Source organism: Pochonia chlamydosporia, chromosome 6 (genome assembly GCF_001653235.2).
Source record: "Pochonia chlamydosporia 170 chromosome 6, whole genome shotgun sequence".
Classification (NCBI taxonomy): Eukaryota; Fungi; Ascomycota; class Sordariomycetes; order Hypocreales; family Clavicipitaceae; genus Pochonia; species Pochonia chlamydosporia.
The window spans coordinates 751866-774829 of record NC_035795.1 but is presented as its reverse complement, the minus strand read 5'-3'; the positions used below and the strand labels follow the sequence as shown (position 1 = coordinate 774829).

At 49.7% G+C, this 22964-nt stretch overlaps 7 protein-coding genes across 7 annotated transcripts; 2 read left to right on the top strand and 5 right to left on the bottom strand.

Moving 5' to 3' along the window:
• Positions 1-1455: 1455 nt before the first annotated feature.
• VFPPC_09839 (hypothetical protein) lies at positions 1456-2382 on the bottom strand (the record flags this gene model as incomplete). The annotated part of the gene is made up of 3 exons (XM_022428680.1): positions 1456-1490; positions 1556-1810; positions 1860-2382. The coding sequence occupies 3 exons, from the start codon at positions 2380-2382 to the stop codon at positions 1456-1458; spliced, it is 813 nt and encodes a 270-aa protein (XP_022284226.1).
• Positions 2383-10013: 7631 nt separating this feature from the next.
• On the bottom strand, positions 10014-11010 carry VFPPC_09838 (mitochondrial 37S ribosomal protein MRPS9; the record flags this gene model as incomplete). Its single annotated transcript, XM_018288306.1, has 2 exons — positions 10014-10105; positions 10182-11010. 2 exons carry the CDS (start codon positions 11008-11010, stop codon positions 10014-10016), a joined length of 921 nt encoding a protein of 306 aa, XP_018141060.1.
• Positions 11011-11347: 337 nt separating this feature from the next.
• On the top strand, positions 11348-12963 carry VFPPC_14671 (elongation factor 1 gamma domain-containing protein; the record flags this gene model as incomplete). The annotated part of the gene is made up of 4 exons (XM_018292439.1): positions 11348-11377; positions 11462-11648; positions 11902-11950; positions 12006-12963. The coding sequence occupies 4 exons, from the start codon at positions 11348-11350 to the stop codon at positions 12961-12963; spliced, it is 1224 nt and encodes a 407-aa protein (XP_018141061.1).
• Positions 12964-13327: 364 nt separating this feature from the next.
• On the bottom strand, positions 13328-14265 carry VFPPC_09837 (NLI interacting factor; the record flags this gene model as incomplete). The annotated part of the gene is made up of 2 exons (XM_018288305.1): positions 13328-14048; positions 14099-14265. 2 exons carry the CDS (start codon positions 14263-14265, stop codon positions 13328-13330), a joined length of 888 nt encoding a protein of 295 aa, XP_018141062.1.
• A 3061-nt stretch (positions 14266-17326) lies between these two features.
• On the bottom strand, positions 17327-17992 carry VFPPC_09836 (hypothetical protein; the record flags this gene model as incomplete). Its single annotated transcript, XM_018288304.1, has 1 exon — positions 17327-17992. The coding sequence occupies one exon, from the start codon at positions 17990-17992 to the stop codon at positions 17327-17329; it is 666 nt and encodes a 221-aa protein (XP_018141063.1).
• Positions 17993-19062: 1070 nt separating this feature from the next.
• On the bottom strand, positions 19063-20907 carry VFPPC_09835 (MFS transporter; the record flags this gene model as incomplete). Its single annotated transcript, XM_018288303.1, has 3 exons — positions 19063-19360; positions 19412-20639; positions 20706-20907. The coding sequence occupies 3 exons, from the start codon at positions 20905-20907 to the stop codon at positions 19063-19065; spliced, it is 1728 nt and encodes a 575-aa protein (XP_018141064.1).
• An 845-nt stretch (positions 20908-21752) lies between these two features.
• On the top strand, positions 21753-22761 carry VFPPC_09834 (pre-rRNA processing protein; the record flags this gene model as incomplete). The annotated part of the gene is made up of 3 exons (XM_022428679.1): positions 21753-21956; positions 22016-22690; positions 22756-22761. The coding sequence occupies 3 exons, from the start codon at positions 21753-21755 to the stop codon at positions 22759-22761; spliced, it is 885 nt and encodes a 294-aa protein (XP_022284227.1).
• Between the last annotated feature and the right edge of the window lie 203 nt (positions 22762-22964).

Here is a 22964-nt window from a genome sequence, read left to right as displayed (position 1 = left end):
TTCCCAAAATAGCTGACCAGCTGGATGATCAACAACAAAGGTTCAGACGCTGTCAACATAGTCCTTCGAGCTGGGCGAACTAGCTGCAGTGGTGGCTGCTGGTGTTCCCGTCCCAAATAGCCGGGACTGTCGCACACCAATCGTCGTCGACTAGTGCTGCATGGCTGCTCAGTAATCGCATTTGGTCGGTTACTAATGCCATTGTCGCACAGTGATTAGATTCCTGGATAATCACAGACAACCCAATTTACAGTACATCCTGGTGAGCAGGCTGTTGGTGACGGGAGTTGCATGCCTGTGCCTGGAGGCCGAATTGGACCAGACGCGTCTGGTGTTTACGACTTTGCCGGTTCAGTATCTATCAGCTTATCTCACTTACAGACAACCCACTCTTCCAACAAGCTTCCTAGTTGCAGAACGCAAATCCTGTGGCAACCAAGGAACCTGTACTTCTCATGACACTGTGTTCCCCTGGTCCATCATGACCTTGGTTGAGCTAATGGGTTGACAGTCAGCCTTGCCTTGGGAGCGAGCTGAAACCTTCCGTCCCCCATGTGCATCCATGCCACCCGTCCATCCACTCCCACTCCCGCCGATTGTCCGCAATCCTGGCAAAAGCATCCTTGAATTCACCCGGGAAGGTTATTGATTCATTAGGTGACGAGGGCTGAGGTAATTATTGTGCTCTTCGCTTCGCCGTACTTTTCCATAATCGTCCGGGCTTCGGGCCACTATCTCTAAGAGCTAATCGCAAATGTTTCTACACCAACTAAACATCTCTTGTACGCCACCTGGTCTGCCTTTCATGCAAGGCTGTTACCATTGTCCCCTGTATATGCGAGTAAATTCAAATGCATCATCGATATCGTCACAATCCTACGCCAAGGCCCAATGCCTAATCCCAATCCTAAACCACACATTTGTTAATTTTGTCTCGACACCCCCTAACAGAAAAAACAAGTCATCATCTCAAACAAAAATGCACAGGGGGCCAGTTCTCATGCACCCCTCCCCATTCCCAACGCCACATTTGTCCCTATATTATAGCGCCTGCGCTGTTAGTATCACGCGCTGCTATGCTCCCTGATGATGACCTAGACATGGCTCCCATTTCCGCTGACGGGTAATGACCAATGAAAAAAAAAGAGAAAAAAAGAAACTGCAAAAGAGAACCCTTCTGCGTCGAGAGAATCGTGGCTGCCGCGATATGACCACAGGCAATCAGGAACTTTGTTTGATTCGTGCTCGTCGCCTGCTCGCCATCGATTCCTAAGAATTAATGAAACAGAGCTCTATGTGGCAGCAAAAAACAGAGGGATAGATGCCGGTGACACGTTGATCGTATCTGTCGGGTTGCAGCTTGTATAGCCCCTTGTTGGAGCTAGTATAGTGGTGGTTATTGACTTTCCAAACGTCCAAAAACGTGATAAGTCGTTTGCTTCGGGGACCATCTCGTTACTTGGAAAATAGATCAAGGCACTCCTCTATGGCTACATCATACAACAACTGGGTTAGCTTGGTGGTCCGGTGATAAACGTGTTCAAATGATGCATACCAGCCTCGATTTGGTCCTCCCATACCCCATACTGGTAATCCACGAGACCATGGCGCTCCAACCCATCACAGAGCCGTATCAGTTCATCACACATCTCCTCAATTTGACCTTGAGTCATAAGCCTTTGAGTGCTGGGTGTTTGTCCTGAAGTCATGAGCCGTTTTTGCTGAAGCATTAACGCTAGCCAGCCGTGATTAAAGTCGTTCCAAATATCAAGCCTCTCTTGGTGAAGAGATGCATCATCTTGATGCAAGCCTAATGAGCTGTTAGCAGTGGTTAATAATGTAATTTGCTTTCTTCATACCTAGCTGGGATACCTGCGGTAGGAACCATCTAGAAAGTTCTAAAAGTGTGCCTGATGCTCTATCAAGCTGTCCATCAGACACATCCCGAAACACCGTCCCCATTTGTCGTCGGAAGCTGTTCCACTTCATAGTTATTGTATCGTCTGTATCTCGACCTCCTGATATTCCTGAGTTTGATCCTCCGGACTGCTGCAATTCAGACATGTTGCTTGGATAACCTATGGCAGTATTGTGAGGCTGATATGAACTGCTTGAGCCTTGCCCTGACACTGATAATGAAGTCGCGGCGCCGCCAGATGTATCAGAGGCGAAGTAGCCTGACGCGACGTCCGAAGGCATCAATTGTATAGCTGCATGTGGCCGCGGCGTAAATTGCTGCGTGTCATAGACCTCCTGTTGTGCTGCCGTCTGCGGCGGTACGTTGTACATCATCATGCTTGCATTGTAGCTACCGAATGCTGGCTGTTGAGCCCGCGTATCCCCTCCATAATCGGTGCCGTAAGCTAGGAGAGTGGAAGACATTGAGGAAGCAGAGTATCCCGAGGGAGGGTCCTGGTAGTAGCTACTATAATTGCCACCTACTCCCATGCTTCTCGGGGTTGACGTTGATAAATTCAGTGGCGTCGGGCGGTAACGGTCTGCTGTAGCACCAACCGTTGTCGGGCTACTTTGAGTTGCTGGGACTGGTAATGTGTATCTTGATTGTGAAGTCTGATGAACGGGTTGCTCATTCTGCCTCCCGCCCCGACGGGTATGGTCCATACCACGAATAAACAATCCTCTTCTGAGTCCTCAACGGCTGGGTGCCAAGGTTGCACCTTGTGTAGAGAAATAGTGCGACCTCAACAACTTCCAAAGAGCGGTATCAGTCAGGTCTTTAACGGATTCTGTCGTTTACCGTGTGACGATTGGCTCGAGGATGAAGGACAAAGTCGCAAACTAAGCAGTGGAAGAAACACATCCGTTTGTGTGCCGGAGCGCTAAGGTATGTGAGGATTGTGAATGAGGCCGCAGTCGAAATCAACAACCAGAGTGGGAATAAGAAACCTCGTCCTATGTAGATGTATGCCCTATACTCAATCATAGGCGCAAAATGATGTTGGGAAAGACAGCTTTTATGACTGGCTCTGCGTTTCGCACTGTTTTTTAAAAGTAGTGTCGCATCGCATGAGTGTTTTGGTCTTGCAAGGCCTTTTGGGAATACTCTGAAATCAGCGGAGCCACGAGTGGTTTCGATTCACACCCAGGAATATAGGAATTAATGCCTCGGCGTGTAAGCCCGTGGACAGCAACAATATGTCGAGAAGGCCCAAGCAGGTGACCTGCGTTGCTCCGAGGCAGGTCGAGACAGGCGGCGCGGTTTGCACCTTAGCGGGCTGTAAGTACCGCCTTGACGACTCGTGCTCAAAGACAATTATTCCAGAAACCTCGATTGTCAGTCCCTCAGCATGATTATTTCGACCCCTTGCGAGATGCCCGATCTTGCTAGGGTGTAAGAGAAACGACACAAGGGTCTCTCAGTGGCTTACGAGGCAGAGACCGAGTCAGTGTCCAACGCCTGGTATATTGGAGCCCAGGAGCTGCTCAGAGGATGGGCTGCCTTAGCCGCCAAGTTCTGGTAAAGTCGGACGCTGAAATGTAAAATGGGACGAAAACAAGTGTTAAGACAATAATCTTTGCATAAGAAGACAAACACAGCGCAGAAGGCTGCTCGTTGGAGGAGATGCTTGGCTCTTATACGCCTAGAACAAGATTGGCCGCTCCAAATGCCCGGGTCCGCTGGAGAGTGTGGGCAGACATCCAAGACAGAGACAACTTACTTGGTCGCCGTGACGTACATCTCCAGGAAGAGGGCGCCAGCAGAAGAACCGTGAGGTACGAGTGCCTCTTTCACTGCGCGGGACGGGTTGACCAGCCGCCGGCTAGCCCAGACACGATTGGACTTGACACAAGAGCACGGATAACACACCACAGGCCCGGTGGGATGATTCAGTTATGACCCAGCGGCTTGGGCCTGTTCTGAAATAGCCTCCCAAACAGCAGGCAACGACATGGTCAATGTTGAAAGGCCAGACCAGAGGTGTTAGTCTCATCAGCGAGACTAACCCAGATTTTTTTTGTGTTTGGGGTTGTATAACGCCTTCTCCGTTAGCTTGGATCCGCACCCACTCCCGGCATCAGCGCCCTTGTCAACGCGGCACTCATTCGTGATGGTTGGTAACTGACAAAGGGGCATCTCTGCGTAGACCACAATGTGGCTTGCAACGGAGGCAAAGACATTGGAACTAAAACTGAAGGTGAAGTCGGAGAAAGGTCTTGACTGGCCCCAAGGCCCTCCATCTAAGTCCCGTGTCCCTCGAGTTTGTGATAAGGAATTAACCGATCACGCAGGGTAAGTTGTCCCGCTCAGCCAAGTGCTGGCATGTGTTCTTGCTCAGCTCGTTACATTCTCGAGGAAATCATGAATGATTCATTCCTGATTCTGTGTTGGGCATCTTTGCTCATCTCCTACTCGAGCATTGTCCGGCAGTCGTGGTTCGGCCTCTGGAGGGGAGGGGTGATGCATGCACCCTATCGAGGAAGCTATGGAGTGAACAGCTTTGGGTGGAATGAATGGGGGCTTTCGCGTCTGCATGCATGCGTGCATGCATAGAGATCGCCAGGCTAGGCCATAGCCAGGTACAAAGTCAGTGATGGGTGTTGCACATCAAAGCTCGACAGAAGCAAAGAAGCCTGAGGAGGGAAGTGTCCAGGGAGGGGCGTGCGCTTTGTCCTGATCAGCATGGCCCAACGTCACAGCCAGCGGTCTGATTGAGAGCAGATACGAACAGAGATTTTGAGACAGCCTAGCACATCCTGATGATGACCATTGCTCGGGCATTGAAGCCGACCAGCCACTGGGTCTTCGTAGCTTGCCAGGGGTCGAGTTGGTCTTGCTTGTCAGGCCAAACAAGGAAATAGACTGAAAAAAGTTCTCGCTCCAGCTCTGTCAGGGTGGGTTTGACTCTCTCAAAGGAAACCGACAGCCGGCGCCGATCAACAACCCTCATTGCTCCCAAGTCGCAAGAGCTACTGTGCCACTCGCAGCCGCATGTGGGTACAAATCGGGGACAGCGGTGGCCTTGTGACCAGCTTGTTCGTGTAAAAGAGGCTGTAATAAAGAGCTGGAAATTGTGCCGACTTGGCCGTTGGGCAGTGGCACATCTGAGAAGGTCTTGAAGAACCTCGTGAACTTTTTCTTCGATGGGCAGTGTACGCAAATTGCAGCAAAAAGTGTGCTATCAAGGACACTGGCTGTTTGCCGTATTGAGATGCGCGTAAAGCAGGAAGGGTAGGGGATATCTGTGCGGGTTCAATACCAGGTATGGAGGTGCAAGGTTCAATTTGCAGCTACCCGGAGATCTGAGACACGAAAAAGCTAGGCTCTTCAAGCGGGATTGTGCTAATGTGCTTGGCGAGGAAGAAAAACACCATAGAGGATCCATACAAAGAGAGGTCTTTGGCGCGGTTGTGGAGGGTACGAAAAGTAGAGGGCACGCCAAACAGCCCTGACGCCTAGCCCAGCCATTACCTGGCTGCTAAAATGATCATGGCCTGATGAGCTGGAGGGTCTCACCTACCCTTTCCCCAAGAGCATCCACTTGATCTTGGCTATGGCGGGATGGCGCGTTGACTACAGACAAGAGGCGCTCAACTTCGAGGGCTAAGCTGAGCCAAGGACCAGGTCGGCAACCAGACAACCGCGATAAAGGGTGGTATGGAGGAACAAACGGAGACGGAGGCGCGAACCGCCATGGATGTACCAGCGAGAGCAGGGCCAGCAACTTAACCGGCCGACTCCGCGCCACGCGATCGGTTGTAAATTGAAGAATAGCTTTTTTGGTGGTAGGGTACCAGTCCTGAGCAATCAGAAGGTTTTGGAGTCAAATAACTGTGGTCCGGGGTTCTGTTTACCGTTAAGCAAGAGAAACGTTACTGGATCGAATGGCTGAGGTTGTGTCGTTGAATACATGGAAGCTGTGTGTCCACCTGGCAGAAGGTGGAGAGCATTCAAGATTGTCGAGCCGGCGAAAAACGGCGTGGCAGACACTACATTGGCTGCCGGTTAGAGCCCGGATCCATGTCTGCGCAAGAAAATTTTCTATCCTTACCAGTTTTGTGTTCCATTTCGTGAGCTTTTGGGTTAGGTGTGGTCTGGAGAAATACGGGGCACAGCCATCTTGTGGGAAGTGGTCAACGATTGTTGGCGTGGAGTTTGGAGAAAGCTAGAACACACGAGGAGGAGACATTGGGCAAAACAAGAATTGAACTCAGCCCTCTCTCAGCTGTCACCAAATTGTGGAAAGGCATGATGAACATTCAAAGTGGTAGATGCGGGACGTGACAGCTGTTGACATTGTTGACCCTTGGGGAGCACTGGCATTGCGATTGACAGCCAACTTGCATGTTTGAAGAAGGAACGGAAGGAAGCACTTGCCACTTTTGGCTACCCACATTCGGCTCACAACCAGTCAGTGACTTTGGTCTTGACCTTTCTGCCATCACATTAATCTCAGCTCTTGACGCCTGACAACCTTGCGACTAGCTTGGCAATGTGTTGAGTATCAGATCATAGGTATGATATCCCTCGTTCCGCCTGTCAACATTCTGACCCTTTTTTTTTTTTTTTTTTTTTTTTTTTTTTTTTTTTTTTTTTTTTTTTTTTTTGCCAGACTTATGACTTAACCTCTTCGACTTCCTCTTTTTCCTCCCGTGAAGGTACTCTCTGCTTTGCCTGGCTTTGCAGCCGATTATCTACCTACCTGGTACTTACGTAGGTAAATACTGTTACGCTGGCATTCAGGAGCCGGACTACGTGGGAGTACCAGAGCTGATTTGATTTGCCTGAAACGCCTAGGAGTCTGCAGTCGGTTGGATTCAGTAACAGTCAACCTGGTTGCATGAAATGATGCAGATCTAGTTGGGCACCAAAAACGGCCAAGACCTACACACCAACTTGAAGGACATGTGCAATATGTCGAGTCTTCTCGTCGTACTCCGCAGGATATTCTGGTATATTAGGACCTAATCGCTTTAGTACCACATGTAATTACTCCTCGGTCGAAACACCATACACCGGAAACTGCATTGTACGGATCTGGCAAGCAGGCACAGACGAGCTCATCACTGTTGCATTCAATGCTGCTTGTATTCTCATTGCAGAAATAAACCCAACACCTCTCAGTTGAGCATACCGGGGCGGTATCTGACAACATGAGCATTGGACGTGGCGCCCAACGTGTCCGCTACTGTCTCCAAATCTTTTTGAGTGTCAACTATAGCTCGCATGCTGTACATTGATGATTTTGGTTAGCTTTGCTTCGTATGTGGTAAGTTTATACTTCATTCTAATTCCTGGATCACAGCCAAGAACACTTGGCCATGGAGACACTTCAGACGAGCCCTTGCACGGTTGGCATCATGCCCCAGGTACCCAGGTAAAGCACGCACACATGTAACATTACAAACTTGATTGGCAACATTGCCAGAAGCTTGCACATCAAGTCAAAGCTGAAAAAAAAAAAAAAATTCGCTGTAGGGAATATTTGCAACCCCCTTAATTTGATTGACATGCTTGGGCTTTCCACACAGTCACCTCGTCCCAGGCAAGGATGGCATGGTGTATCGTTTCAGCATAGAACCTTACAAATTCCTCCACCTACAATCCGTCTTGTCCCTGGTTTTGGTACATGTCAGTATCGAAACACTCACGTCAGATACGACCACCAAAACAATTCACGACATGGTGCCATTCATCATATTACTAAAGCGCTACAATTAGGGCACAGGCGTGTGCTGCATGCGCCTTGCAACCTGGTATGCAACAACCGAGCAGTACTTCTGCAAAACATCTGGGCACTTACAGGGTTTAGCTTTGCTGTGTCATTGACGCGCATATCCATCAGATCATGTTGGGCGGTATTTACATCCATGGCGATGCAATGCTGCCGGCCTAACTGTGTGTCCATCTTGCTGTTGCATAAAGCCATGGGCGCTCTCAGGCACTGCCCCATCAAAGAGGCTGGCTCAACAGGCAGTGCCGCCCAATCATGGTGGAAGTTCGTGCTTTGACGCCACTCATTCGACTGGAACTCTTCCGGTTTGCACTCGCGTCTTGAGTGTCTTGAGCCTACAAAGGGCCTAACTTGGGATGCGAGTTCCGTGTCGAGGATCTTTGGCTATGTAGACTTGGCAACGCGGACGTAAAGTCAATATCTTGACTTTGACTTACCGACATGTTTTGGAAACGAACACGGGGCGACCTGAACCGGAATTCAAGCACCGAACCTACGTATCTGCCACCTCTTCCCGATCGAGCTTTGTTGCCATTGCTAGGCCCTGGCCCAGTCCTTTGACGGCACCTATGCCACTAGTTGGGAGATGGCCGGGCGAAAAAAAAAGGATCATCGACAGGGAAGTGGACAAAAAGACGGCTTTCTCGGCCCTTTTCAGCCTCATGGGGCGCTCAGCGGAGTTCTTGGGAAGGTACCCAAAACAATTCGAAATGCCTAGGTAGGCAATCATCGTCGTATCCTCGCAACAAAGGCTTGATCAGTGGCCACTGTTTCGGACGCTTGGCAGGATGGATACCAGTTGACTCAGTCCCACCTCACCGCAGACCTCGAAAGAAGCTCTCAAATGGGCGATAATTACATTACACAACACCGCCTTGGTCTAGATCCAGTTGTGTCTTCCTTGTTACTATCGACCCAAGCTTTGATGGGGAATGTCTCATCTGCTTCTTTGTTGAAGAGTATTTTTGGTTGCCTCTATGCTTCCCTTACCCCTACAAACAAATTGACTTGTTTGACTCGTCGTGTGGCTGAAGATACCATAATAGAAACCCATTGACAACATAAGCCATGACGAAATACTCCTCTTTGTCATTTCCTATTATGGCTACCATCGCCCACATCAGACCCCAACTCGTACAATAATGGAAGGGCTCAAACCAGCCCCATGACCGCATTGACCGTATTGATGCCCATGGTCCATTTTGACAAATCCAGGCAACCTGGCAAGAATCGAAGGCAGGGGAGAAAGCTAAAACAATTGTTTGAGAAGGTGGAAATTTTGGCCTCCACAGTTTTTTCTAGAATTTTTGCTCTCGAGGCCCTGTATGGAGTAGTCAATGCACTATTGGTTGTAGCCCAAATTAATCTTCCACGTTTTCAGATGTCGATTCCGGTAACGTCGGAGTGTCCGATTCAATCGAAACGCCATCGCCTTGCAGGCCAAGAGCCTACCAAACTATCCCGCCTCCTCCGCATCCGACCTGCATAGGGTTCCAAAGCCATGCATCTCGCCGCCGTTATGCGCCGAGGGAGACAATGAGCACGTTGACGGACCGCGATGTAACCAGTTTACTATCCGCCATGACCAAAAAAAGCCGTGGTTCCGACTCGACACGAGCAGGTTGAAGGCCTGCTTGCCGTCTGACGTTAACGTTTCGGTGCTTGACGGCATTGTCCAGGTTCCAGGTTCCGTCCCATTTCTCGAACCCTGCGTCATGCTGTTGATCGTGCTGTGTACGGAGTATACTGGTGCCAATTCCTCGCAATACGACCCTGATTTGCAATTGCAGGGATGGGGCATCGTAAAGCACTACTCTATAAGATGGCAAGTTGCGAAGATGAATTTGCCCAAGATGATGACCACGTACTAACACCCAACTTGGGAAATGGAACAACCATGCATTAAGGGCATGATTTCATAGCACTGGCTACTCGCTTCGTGCAACGTGTTGGTTGAAAGAAGGCAAGTTTCAACGAGCAGATTTTAACTTTCCCCTAAACCAAGTTCTATCGGCGGCATGGGGACACTATCCGCACCAAGTCACAATAGTCCGTCGGTGATCCAACCCTGCGGGCTTTAGCAGCTGGATCCTAGGATTCAGGCAGCCACAATGGAGGAATCGTCGTAAGTCAGGATCAATGATATTTTCATCTGGGACTATAATGGGCTAAATTTCCATAATACAACCCGGAGAATCTCCCCGGGGAAATGACGCCTTCTGAATGACTATACATGTACATGCTCCCCACAACGGCCCCCAAGTTACCTCCGGTAATACCGCTTCACGAGGAGAGGAAAACAATTCTAACCACATACAACTATCGCTTGACCCAAGCGGGCATCTTACGGGCCTTGACATGGCCGTGCTTCTTCCTCTCAACTGTTCTTGGATCCCTAGTGATGCAACCCGCTGCAGAAAACGATTAGTACAAGATTAAAGTGACAAGGAAAATGGCGGATTGAGAGACAGGGCATAGGGTTGTTACCTTTTCTTAGAGCGGTCTTCAGTGCCGGCTCATGGGCCACTAGTGCCTTCGCCACGGCAAGTGTGATAGCTTCTGCTTGCCCGGTAGTACCGCCGCCTTCCACAAGAACCCACACATTGTATTTGTCCAGTCTGTCCGTCGCGGTGAGGGCCCAGACGGCGCTCTCACGGTCGTGGACACGACCGAAAGCTTCGTTGAGCGGCTTGCCGTTGACCAAGACCTCTCCGGTTCCTTCGACGACAAATGCGCGTGCGGTTGACGCCTTTCGCTTGCCTACTGCGATGGCACGGCCGAATTTGTCAATGGAAATCGGGCTGGGCATGTTGAGAAACGGATTGACGTCGCGCGCAAATTCCTGAAGAGCAATCTTGACCTCGGCGGGCTGTAGGCTTGGTTCGATGAGATTGAGTCGTTTGGCCACACGGAGGACTTTTTGGTAATGTGATGCCTTGATGGGCTCGCCCATTTGGGATCGCATTTCCTCGAGTTTTGTCCATGGGACGTGTGGAGCGTCACCGGTTGAGACGGTTGGGAGGTGGTGATATCGGGTCAATAGGGTTGATATCCGAATGTAGAGATCGTTGAACTGCGGTTCTCTGGAGAAATACGAAGGAGTGGCGGGAATAGTTCTCGCATGGGTAATCCCCTGAAAAGGGATTTGAAGGGACTCAACAAGAGCCTTTGAACTGTCGTCGTCGTTTCGAGCTGCCGTGTTTACGGCCCGGATGCACAACGGAGTCGCCCGTTTCAAGGTTTGCTGGTGCCATTGAGCATTTGCGAGCTGTCTCGGGCACCTCAGGTGTCGGAGGCCGTTCGCCAATGTGGCCATGATTCCTGCTCGCCGCCGCAGTTGCGAATTGGCGTCGATGGTCGTTCGGTCGCTGCTTTCAACGGACTCAGAAAATCTCCTGGTTGGCAGCTCAGACATCAAAAACTTGGCCTATGGCTGCGCTCCCATTCTCCCATCACGTGTAGATAAGATTGATGCCACCTCAGCCACTTACCAGCCACCGTTGCTTGGACAGCCACGGCGCGAGGGGCAATTCGCCTAAGCTCCCCAATTTAAATAAAAATTTCCTCGAAACGACCCCATCTCCGCTCTGCTTCTCTCCAACTTGGTTCTTCATTCTCACATCAATTGTTGAACAACTGAAACATTTGACAAGATGGCTTTCGGCACCCTTTTCACCCACTCTGTAAGTCGAAGTAGCTTGTGCTTTGACTCTTTTACCCGACACAATCAAGCTGCGAGCCAGATTGCTGACGTTCTCTCGCCTTAGGACAACCCCCGCTCCGTCGCCATCAAGGCGGTCGCGAAGGCCAACAACCTCGACCTCAAGATCTCTGAGATTGAGTTCGGCAAGCCTACTGCTGAGCACCAGACTGCCAGCGGTCTTGGCAAGATCCCTGCTTTCGTTGGCGAGGATGGCTTTGCTCTCTCTGAGGCTATTGCTGTCGCCATCTATGGTAAGATCTTCCGTCCCTTGTGACTCAGCTTGCTTCACTTTCGTCTCGTCTCGTCTTCCGACGGAATTCGACTGTTGGAGCTTTGCATATGATGACTTAGCTTTTTATTTTATACAGTTATCCCTGTCTGAAATTACTTTCTTGTGTGGATAAAGCCTAACTTCTGATCTTTGCCCAAATCCCTTGTTTGAATTGTTCACTCGCAATGGAGCCTTTTGTCTTCTTCGGATGGGACGCTAACTTTGCATTATAGTCACCTCCCAGAACGAGAAGACCACCCTTCTCGGCAAGACCAAGCAGGAGTATGTATTTTCTTGTGATTGCCACTTCAAGTTCAAGTTGCTGACTTGCTCATAGCTATGCTTCCATCCTGAAGTGGATGTCCTTCTTCAACATGGAGTTCGTTGGCCCCATGGGCGACTGGTTCCGACCCCTGGTTGGCAAGGCTCCCTACAACAAGAAGAGCGTTGACGATGCCTCCAAGGTTGTCGAGAAGGTTGTCGGTGTCATCGAGAACTACCTTCTCCACAACACCTTCCTCGTCGGCGAGCGAATCACCCTGGCTGATCTCTTCTGCGCCCCTCTGCTTCACCGCGGCTTCCAGTACTTCTTCGACAAGCAGTGGCGCCAGCAGCACCCCAACACCACTCGTTGGTACGAGACTGTCATCAATCAGCCCATCATCACCGCCGTGGCCAAGCCTCTTGCTCTCCTTGAGAAGCCTGCCTTGACCAACGTCGCCCCCAAGAAGCCCGAGGCCCCGAAGCCTGCCCCCAAGCCTGCCGCTCCCGCTGCTCAGCAGGAGGAGGAGCCTGCCGCTGCTCCTAAGCCCAAGCACCCCCTTGACCTCCTTCCCCGCGCTTCTTTCCCTCTCGATGAGTGGAAGCGCCAGTACTCCAACAGCGAGACTCCTGATGCCCTGAAGTGGTTCTGGGAGAACGTTCCCTTCGACGAGTACTCCATCTGGAGTGCCGAATATAAGTACCCCGAGGAGCTTAAGCTGACTTTCATGTCCAACAACCTCATCGGTGGCTTCAACAACCGTATGGAGGGTTCTCGCAAGTATGTCTTCGGCTGCGCTTCAGTCTATGGCGAGGACAACGACTCTGTTATTCAGGGTGCTTTCGTCATCCGTGGCCAGGAGTTGATGCCCGTTTTCGACGTCGCCCCTGACTCTGAGCACTACAATTTCAAGAAGCTTGACCCTAAGAACGCTGAGGACCGTGCCTACCTTGAGAATCAGTGGGGCTGGGAGAAGCCTGTCGTCGTCAACGGCAAGGAGTACGCCCATCGCTCTGGAAAGGTTTTCAAGTAAATTATCGGACCAGACTAGCTTGAATGAACTGATGATGATGGCATGTTGATGAATGATGTAGAACCGGGGACAAAAAAGGGAATGATTTATGAGGATCTGCCATGGAATCAAGGCGGCATCATCGCTAGGATGCACAGGCTTCCACGTCAATAGTCGAGAAGAATAAAAACAAGCTAGATTGACAAGCCAAACAAATCTGGCCCTACATCCTTATTGTGAATGTATATCCATTGTTACTTTGCTTCTATCGAATTGGGTATCACAAGGCTGCATCCAGAGTCATCCACCTAGGCATATGCACCTGCTACAGACTATCTATCAACAAGCAGATATAGGACATGAACAGCAGCCAAACATATGCTGACTAGCAGGAAGCCGCAGGCAATGTATATTCGGAGTTCAGAGCAAACGGATTCTCGCGCATGTACCTGCTAATATCGGCCTGGAGGCACAAGGCATTCAAGTAGTCATGAACCTGGGGCAACACATTCGGCGGCTCCCCCTGCGACCCAGAGAACTCGGGTATAGGCAGAATATTATGCGGCTCACCTCTCCCCTTCTCACGAGAGTCATCCACCAGCACCGTGTTAGACTGGTCCCAGCGTCCGCCGGTTTTGGCGTCGGGATGCGATGCTCTGACCTGCGGGTCGTCCCACACCAGGGACAGCCGTTTGTAGACCTGGACTCTGGTATCGTAGTCCTGCTGCGAGAGGCCGAAGCGGTCTCGGGCCCATATGATGAGACACTTGTCGCGTTCTTCTGGCGTGAGAAGCTGGGCGACCATGTTGTTCACGTTTTGGGGACGTGCGGACGACCATATTGCGAGGTAGAATGTGTCGAGGCAGTATTTTAGAAAGGCCCGCGCGTGAGGGCGTTCGATGAATGTGGATGGGCGCCGGCGTGAGGGTCTGTAGAGGAGAGTGCCGTTGAGGTCGAGGATGACGAGGATGCGACGAGGGTTGGGGAGGAGGGTGGGTGGTGGGAGAGATTGGGTGAGGTAGCGGGTTGAGGGGGAGGGGATTCCGCCGGATGCGCGGGAGGGCGGTTGGCGTGGTTTTTTGGAGTTGTTGTCCTCGTCTGATGTGCTGTGAGGGTGTTAGGCGTGAGGAGGATGTGAGGGGATGGGATTACTGACGGTGGTTGAGATTGTTTGGCGGATTTGGATTTGCGCTTTATTCCCTTTTTTGGTAAGGCTTCTATTTTGGATGTGACTTTTTTGACGCCTTGCTTGATGTTGTTCAGGGGGGTGAATGAGTTGGCGAGCACGTTTAGTGTTTGTTTGGGGAGGGATGGTTCTGCCATGGCTGCGGAGGTGGTGTTGTGAGGTATGCTCGTTGTTGAAGCTTCTGATGGGGGAGCTGTGCCTATGGATGGGGCATTGCTCTTGGGTGGTATGTATATTCGCGACGAGGCGGATTGTAACTTGCGCGCTGGGACGTGTTGTTTTGTTGGATGAGAGGCAGATCTTGGTGAGAGCCTGCGATGAGGTTGAGCCTGTGTGTGGTGAGATGCGCGGCAGGAGAATAGTGTTGCTGGTGCGATTTGTGATGCTATGAGTCGACGGGAGCGTAGGGCCAGGAGTAGATGCGGCTGGGTCATGAGGAGCAATTGTGAGGTGGTTGCGTGGCGGGGATGAGTGAGTTTATTGCGTGTGATGAGATGACAGGTTGTGAAGCTCATATCTTGATGCCAGTTGTGAAAACTTGGAGGCGTTTGGTCTGGTCGAGTTCGGGTGGCTCCACAGTGTACCTCGGTGGCACCTTGGGTCGAATTCGAAGAACAGGTAAATAGCACGATGCGCCTGTTTCTAGAGCATATTCTAAAGGCTTATTTATGTGATCAACTGTAGTAAGCTTTACAGTTTCATTGCAGTTGTTATTGCAGTCATCTTCGCAATATTACCTGTGCAATTGGTCGTAAAGTTTGCTATACCTATTAACCCTAACCCGGACACCACCAAAAGTTGGACTGCGGACAGGAAGTTGACTGCGAAGATAACCAGAGTGCAGTCACTTTTGCACTAAATGAGGGTTTAAGTTGCCTCCTAGAATAAGGGCGATCTTTATATTCCCACCTTTTTCGGATTCGAGCCAAGGTGTCACCATAGTGTGGCATGCTATTACTGCGCCATATAAGCTGAGGTGTGTATAGTGAGTGAGTAGTCAAAGGTTCAGAAAAAAAGAGGCAATTACGTTGGAGGATAAGAAATGTCAAGATTGTCGCCTTTAACACACCATATATATCTAGTTAGTAATAAATCGTAATATCTAGAGACAACTAAGTAAATGCATATATGTGAACTAACATCCGAGCTCAAACATGTAAGAGAAAACAGCGACTTGCTGATGAATCACATGTGCCTGTGGCAGAAAACACAGTTACAGTTCTATAAAAGGGTAATCGGACGACGGACCAGATGAAGGCTAATAACCACCTTCCCTAGGCTTTGAGAACTCCAACTCTGATTAACACCCCATGACACGGAACTTCATAAATTCAGTCTCCTGAGTCTTCAAACCCATCCCAGTAAACCCCAGAGTCATTTCCGTAGCCTGTGATGAACGAGGTGCCTCCCTCATGTCAGCACATTTTCCACGTGCTCCCCTGCCTTCTCAGAATCAGACTCTTTCATATTGCGTCCTCTCAAGATTCGTTTTAAAGAGGCGAAACGAGTTTCCAGTCCATCTCTTTCTACTTGTTGATTTGAACCATCCCCCGTACTGCTGGCCACATGAGACTTTGGCCAAGCCCACTTTCGCCTCCTGTTGAGCCAAGCCTTCCACGCATGTCCCGGAATGTGGGTTCCAAAAAGTATGAGTGCCGCGGTTGCATATATGACCGCGGATAATGTTCCAAACACAAGCCAAAAAGTCTTCCGAATACTTTCCTGGGAGTCTTTCCCGGCGGTTTTACCGTCTCTGAAGCAGAGTTGAAAAGACTGTTGCTGAAAAAGGCCTTGCAGAATGTGAGTTGGCGCCTGTATGGTCAATTTCGAGAGATGAGCGCAACTTACCACGACGAAGGTTGGAGGAAGAAATATAATGGTAAAAATCGTAAAGACAAAAAGATATTTGTTCAGAGCCCTGCTCTTTTGTGCTTCGGTGACGGACTGAACGCTGAATAGCTGGTTCTCTATAGTTAGAAAGCAAAGTGAAGTATGTCATCCATGGGCAAAAGTTTTGACTAACCCCGCTCATTACACTCTTCACTTCGTTTGTTGATCGATCCAATTTGCTCAAGATTCTCTCTGCGGACTCATTCTTTTGTTTTTTAACAACCTCCCAATTGTATTCCACAATTTGCTGAGATTCTTTGGCGTATACGTATGTTCTTTCAAACCAGGCATCCTCGTCATGTTCATGCCAAATCTTACCTGAAATATTGTCAAGACGCCTCACTGAGTCCCTGACTGAGTCAGTGAGTAGCCCGAGTATTTTTAATACCTTGAAGTATAACACAGATGTGTCGGTACTTGTGTTGAGTACAAGATCGCGAAGTTTCTTGTCATCGTTCAGAACATTGGACTTTTGCACAGTGATATAGTTAGTTTCTCGCGACTTCTCACACCACGTCTCAATCATACCTCAACAGAAATCATGCGATCAATCTCAGCTATTGTCTTGCTCCAATCTTTCTCCCAAGAGTCTATGAAAGCACATATTTGTAGTTGGAACATGGACATCCCACTGTAAAGTCCGGCTGATTTGATGGGGTACTTCTTCCGAGCAGGGACAAGAGGATCACAACGCGCGTCGCGGGCCATGCCATTGAACCAAACGTCTTCCATCATACTGTTATTCTTGGTGTCTGCCACAGAAACAAGGGTAAAATGCCCACAGGGTCGTGCCAACGGGAATAAGCAGAGTGCGGTCGAGTATCGCCTTTCAGCTAAAGAAAGGGTATCTGCACTGTAGAAACCCTTGAGCTGGATAGATTCTCTTTGGCACTTCAATCCCGCACGCACGGCGCGTTTCCCCCTGGATTGTTGTTCCGGGCTGGTGATTATGAAAGAGCGCAGGCTGTGCATAAAGACGCCGTACATGTACCCTTCTGAGCTTGGGAATGGTTTTATTGTACGTATCTCATAATCAAATCGCTCACGCCATGCTGAGACATGGCAATCCAAAAACCCCAACGAGCGCGTATTGTTGACCCATGTTCCACGAGTGAGGCAAATTATTGTTGCAATTTTCTTTATACCAATAATACCGGGCTGGTGTCTGACAGAGATTTGCCTAAATGACTGTTATTTTTGTTTCTGGTCTTTGTTACTGGTGATACCAACACAATGACTCCATGAATCGGACCGTTTCCTCCTTCACGACGTGCATGTTCCGGCGATACCTATCGCATTATTATAGCATCAGTACCAGTACTCTCCTTGTTGTGTGCACCCTTGGCGGCATCGCACCTCGAGCTCGCCGCAGGGGACCTCTGCTCGATCATCCAGAATATAGTAGAACGGGTCATCAAAAGACCGTGGAATGGCATAATAGACCCCTGTGCAGTTGTCGTAGTCTCTGATTCGCAGCGGCTGCCAGATTTTGGGCCATAAGTCACCGTTTAGGCCTGGAGATATTTTATTTTTGAGGTTTTCCATACTGATTCGGGTCTGATCGTCAGTCGAGAACAAATCTGTTCCACCCTTCATGAGAGCTTCACGGGCCATCAAAAGGTTTTGGACTGATCCAATGACGACTCCGCCTGAATGCCGATCTTTCTCCAAGGTTATTCCGCTTGGTACAAGATAATTCAAGAACTCTTTACCAATAACTGCTTCTTGCGGTTTCTCGGTATGCCATCTTCTTTCTGTTCCTGACCAAACCTCTACCTCGCTGTTCCACAGTTTTTGAGAAAGCTGGAGAATATCATCATACGGATTGAGCTTCTGAGTTAGCAAGCCCACAATTAGATGTTGGCCATCTCTCAACTGCTTCAACACTTTCAGAATTTCAGTATCAGCTTCCACTTCTTCTGACAATCTTGCTGGCAGTTCTGTTGCTTCCTTGTTCTTCGACTGAGCAGCCATGCTCATGTCCATATGTGATGTAGAAATTATCACGTTTAACGATTCTTGACTTTCAAGTTATTAGAATCGCACCTGGTTCGTAACGACCGCAAGAGAGGAACTTCTCGGTGGCATGGTTAGTTGAAGTACGTTGGTGTAGCTGGTCGAGGTCTTTCAAAGGATCTGCATACCCCGAATGAGCAAGGTTGAGGATTGGCGAATTCTATTTATGTTGCGGAGCGTTGGCACATTCATGTACATCTCACTTTCCTAAATAGATCCTATGGGAGGGTAAAAGAGCAGTCTGGCAGGTCGTGCCTATTTAAGTAGCCGCTCTCGCTCAACACTTGCCTTTTCTATAAATAAAATTGATGAGAACAAGGCTGCGTTTCGTTCAGCCTAAGCCCATCTTCACCAGTAAGTACGGAGTAACCTCAAGTGCTTCCACTCGGGCATCATTGCATGGTTATTTTCTGATAAGCGCTGACACAAGCAGGCTTCGTGCTTCAATGCTGCTCGCCTGTTGGGTCTCATTGACATGGTCTCTACTTCGCCACTGTATCATTGGTGCAAACTGCATGTTGTTCACGTTGACCTGTCAACTCGACTGCACCAGTTATTGATCTGATAGGCCTACATTTGTGACGAGACGCTTGGACGTCGCACACGGTTAGCTGCAGAGTGATAATATTTGCATTTTACTGATCCCATGAGGATGCCCACCATTTTGCCGCTACGCACTTGTTGTACCGAACCATGAGTAAGCGATACATGCTAGAAGTGTTTTTGTGAAGCCTTGTTATGTGGCTGTATATGTGGTGTTTGTAGGCATAGTTCAGAGAAAACAAAAAACTTGAGTCTCAAAGTGGCCATTTCCTTGCCATGTGAAAGATGTACGCGGGCTGGATAAGAGAAAAGTTAGGCAGTGGCATGAAAATACGGCATATGTAGCCGAAACTCGTGTGGCTGAATCTTCTGAGTGCTATAATTTCTTCACTGTACCCCCTACTTTGTATGTATATAAATCTTGAGGCTGACCTGAGTACAGAACAGTCGCTCTTGAAATTGTAATACCGCGTCCTCCCGCAATACTACGCCATGGTTCCATACTCCTCAACCGTCTCCAACAGCGCACTATTCTCTTCCCACCGCGAGGCCCTCTTATGCATATTCCTCGTCTTCTGAGTAACATACGCCGTAAACACGACCGCCAGAAGAGTCCCTATTGCACACAGGGCTATATTCGCCGGCAATGGGTCCCCGCGGAACGTACTACTTACGATCGTGTCAATCACCGGCTGGAGACAGTTGATCAATCCGGATAGACAGATTATGGTGCCGTAGACGCGGCCGAATGTAGCGTAACCAAAGACTTTGGCAGCAATGTGTCTTAAAACTAGTTAGTTTTGTCTTAAAATCGCACTTTCCTATTTTACTTACGATATTGCAGAATAGTAGAACGGGCGAAATGTCACGAAAAACAAGACGGTTGCAAAGCCAGCCCACGGTGCTGACACACAATTCAGTACCCCTATTGCGGTGACATACACCGTCAACAGGACCAAAAGACCTGCCACGCTGAGCGTGTTGAGTATCACGGCGATGACGGGCGTGGCAGCAATACCACCGATTGGTAGGGCGGCGTTGAAAAAGGCCGTTATGCGATCTGCATCCTGTAGGCTCAGCATGTACGAGTACTGGCTTGATATTGTGGCGATGAAGTAATTCATCCGGAGCATCTGAAACGCCGTGATGAGAAGCAAAAGCATGAACCACGGTGTTTTCATCTGTTCCCTGACAGACAGACCGTGCAACACACCCCATGCTTCGTCGTGTACGTGCTGAGATGTCATCTGTTCCATTCGTTCGTGGCGTTCCTCTGCGTCGCCTGTGAGTTTCTCGATCTGTTCGATCTTGGCTTGGCGTCTTTCAGCGCGGTGGCTACGTATCCTCGATAGAGACAGGTCATCTGGTACGTCGTCATCGGAAATGTGAATATCACGCGTAGAGTCGTGTGCCTTTTCGAGCTTCTTTTCTAGTTCTGGCATGGTGTGGTAACGTTGCTTGGGCATGATGGTCCATTCTGCGAGGATGATGGACACAGGGACCAGGAGGTAGATTGTGAAGAATTTCTCTGGGGTGAAGCTGCCGTCTGTTTGCTTCCAGATGAGTTGGTAGATGAGGAATACTGCTGAGGAGGCGTCAAAGGCGCATGTTACGAGGGCGACAACGATGCCTGAATGTTTGGGAAATGCGTTGGAGAGCTGGAAGCTGGGGAGGAAGAGAAACGTTCCGCCGAGGCTGAGGAAGAAGTTGGATAGCAGGTATCCGTCGATTTGGCGCATGTAGCGGTTGGATATGAAGAAGAGGGAGCCGATGATGAGGAATGCTCCTGCGAGGGTGGTGCATATTCGGCGGTGGTAGGTGTCGAGGATGTAGCCGGCGAAGAGGCTGGATACGTTGGTGGTTATGGAGGCGACTATGAAGAGAAAGTTGAGGCGGAGATCTTGTTCGGGACAGGGAGATTGGTTTGGGAGGGTTGATGTGTTTTCGCGGTTGCAGTATTCGTGGTATACCCCTTGGGAGATTAATATCGGTTTGAGGGCGGCGAAGCCAAATACGATTCCGGACGCTAGAACGCAGAATAGGACTGCGAGACCGACTTGCACTATATTATGGTTAGGAATTTGTATTATTATTATATTTTGAAGAAGGGAAATGGTGCAGTTCGTACCGACTCTTCGAATTGTTGATGCTTTATAAGCCGCAGTTCGAGGCTCCTTGATCACCAAGGCCGGTGGTTCTGGAGGAGCGAAGGCATCAAAACTCATCCGTCGCCAGCATTGTGCAGTAACTGTAGTTGGATTCTCATCGCCTTGCTGGCAGTCGGTGAGATCGAATCCATCTTCGGGTGTGAGATGCTGAGCCAGAGACATTGGGAGGCGGTTCGGTGGTGGTGGTGATACGGGTCACAAGAGAAACTACTGCATTTAGGTTCCGAACATCTTTATTTTATTCATTTGAGTTATTGCCGAATTACTAGGTTGTCAGAAATTATATTAACAAAGGGTAGGGCTGAGATCGATCGGTTATGTCACTGTTGCGTCAGTCTAGTGGCGGCCTTGGCCTTGCTCCGGACATTTAGCTACGAAACGTGCTTCATGACGTTTACAAATATGAAGAACTGGCATTTCATTTTAAGCTTGAATATGGAAAGAAGTGAATATATGCATAACGTCATACTCCCACGCCTGGGTGTCCACCTGATGTCTATGACTGGTGGATCTCACTATCGGCAATTGTAGTTTTACACGTTACACATTTCCATTAAGATTTTGGTACCCCGTACGCATTAAATAAATTAATATATTATGATATGTTATGATAGTTAGTGTTATTGAGTCTCTTGTCGAGTCGACAGTTGCATCTTGCGGATCAAGTTACCCAAAAGGTGGAGTTTCAAGAGCAGCAACTCAGTTGTGGCTCACACTACGGGTTGCGTTTCTAAGCAAGCATCGAAAAATATCTGGTTAACATGTAGAAATAATTTATTCTTTCAAACATAAGTAATCTAAATAATTAGCAGCAGCCATATGACGTATGCAAGTAGAGTGCACCATGTCGCAGTTTACCGCCATATCAAAATCCTTATCGATAAGAGACATCCCGCTTCAAAAAATCGACATCCAACCTCAGCCAAACTTGACTCTCCAACGCACCACTCCACAACCGACTATCGCCGTACAACAAATTAACTGGCGAACAACAAACATTGGTCTTCATGCCTCCCAAAAGAAAGGTCCCGTCACTCGGTCTCGAGCGCCGGGTGCGACCCAGACGAGAAGACCAATGGGAACCTGAACCCGAGCCCGAGTCGCAGGATGACTCTTCAGACGACGATGCTCCCGCCGAGGAGGGCATTGGCAGCTCTGAGAGCGAGGACGATGACCAGGAATCACAGGGCGAATCCGACGATGAATCAGAGGTACTTCCAACCCTTCATACTTGCCCCCCAGCTACAAACCACATACTAACCCAACTCAGTCCGAGCAAGACTCAACACCAAAAGTCGACTTATCATCAGTCTCCTTCGGCGCCCTAGCCCGAGCACAAGCCTCCCTCCCCAGCGCAGGACGAAAATCCAAAACCCAACAAAACAACAGCCAAACCGAGCACCAACCCCCCAGCTCCTTCAAAAAAGACTCCTCAAAATCATCCAAGTCCGCACCACCCCCCAAACGCTCCTCCAAACACGCACCCCTCGAACAAACCTCCAAACGCCCCGTCACACGCATGCGCGAAATCATCCCCGACACCCGCCGCAAAGCGCGCGACCCGCGCTTCGACCCCTCCGTGAACCGGATCGGCAAGCTGGACGAAGCCAAGGCCCGCAAGGCGTACGCCTTCCTCGACGACTACCGGGACAGCGAGATGGCGGACCTGCGCGCGCAGATCAAGAAGACGAGGGACCAGCATGCGAAGGAGACGCTGAAGAGGCAGCTCATGAGCATGGAGTCGAGGAAGAAGGCGCGTGCGAAGAGGGACGAGGAGGACACGCTGCTGGCGGAGCATAGGAGGAAGGAGAAGGAGATGGTGGCGCAGGGCAAGACGCCGTTTTACTTGAAGAGGAGTGAGCAGAAGAAGCAGGTGTTGATGAGGAGGTACGAGGGGATGAGTAAGGGGCAGGTGGATAGGGCGATTGAGAGGAAGAGGAAGAAGGTTAGTGGGAGGGAGAAGAAGGAGTTGGATGGGCTGGTGAGGAGGAGAGGTGATTAATACCCTAGGTTTGAGATGGATTGCTATATTTGCTGGGGGAGGATTTGCGGGGGTTGAGGTGTGGTGACATGCATTTCGTTGCGTGGTGTCTGTTATTGTTTGAGATGTGTTCTGGAAACGGGATGGCATGTGGATGAAAAGTCGGTAGTTATCCATTATAAAGTAGCGAGCCGTTCTATGTCCCTCTATGTTACGCCCCTAATATCGTACATCCCAG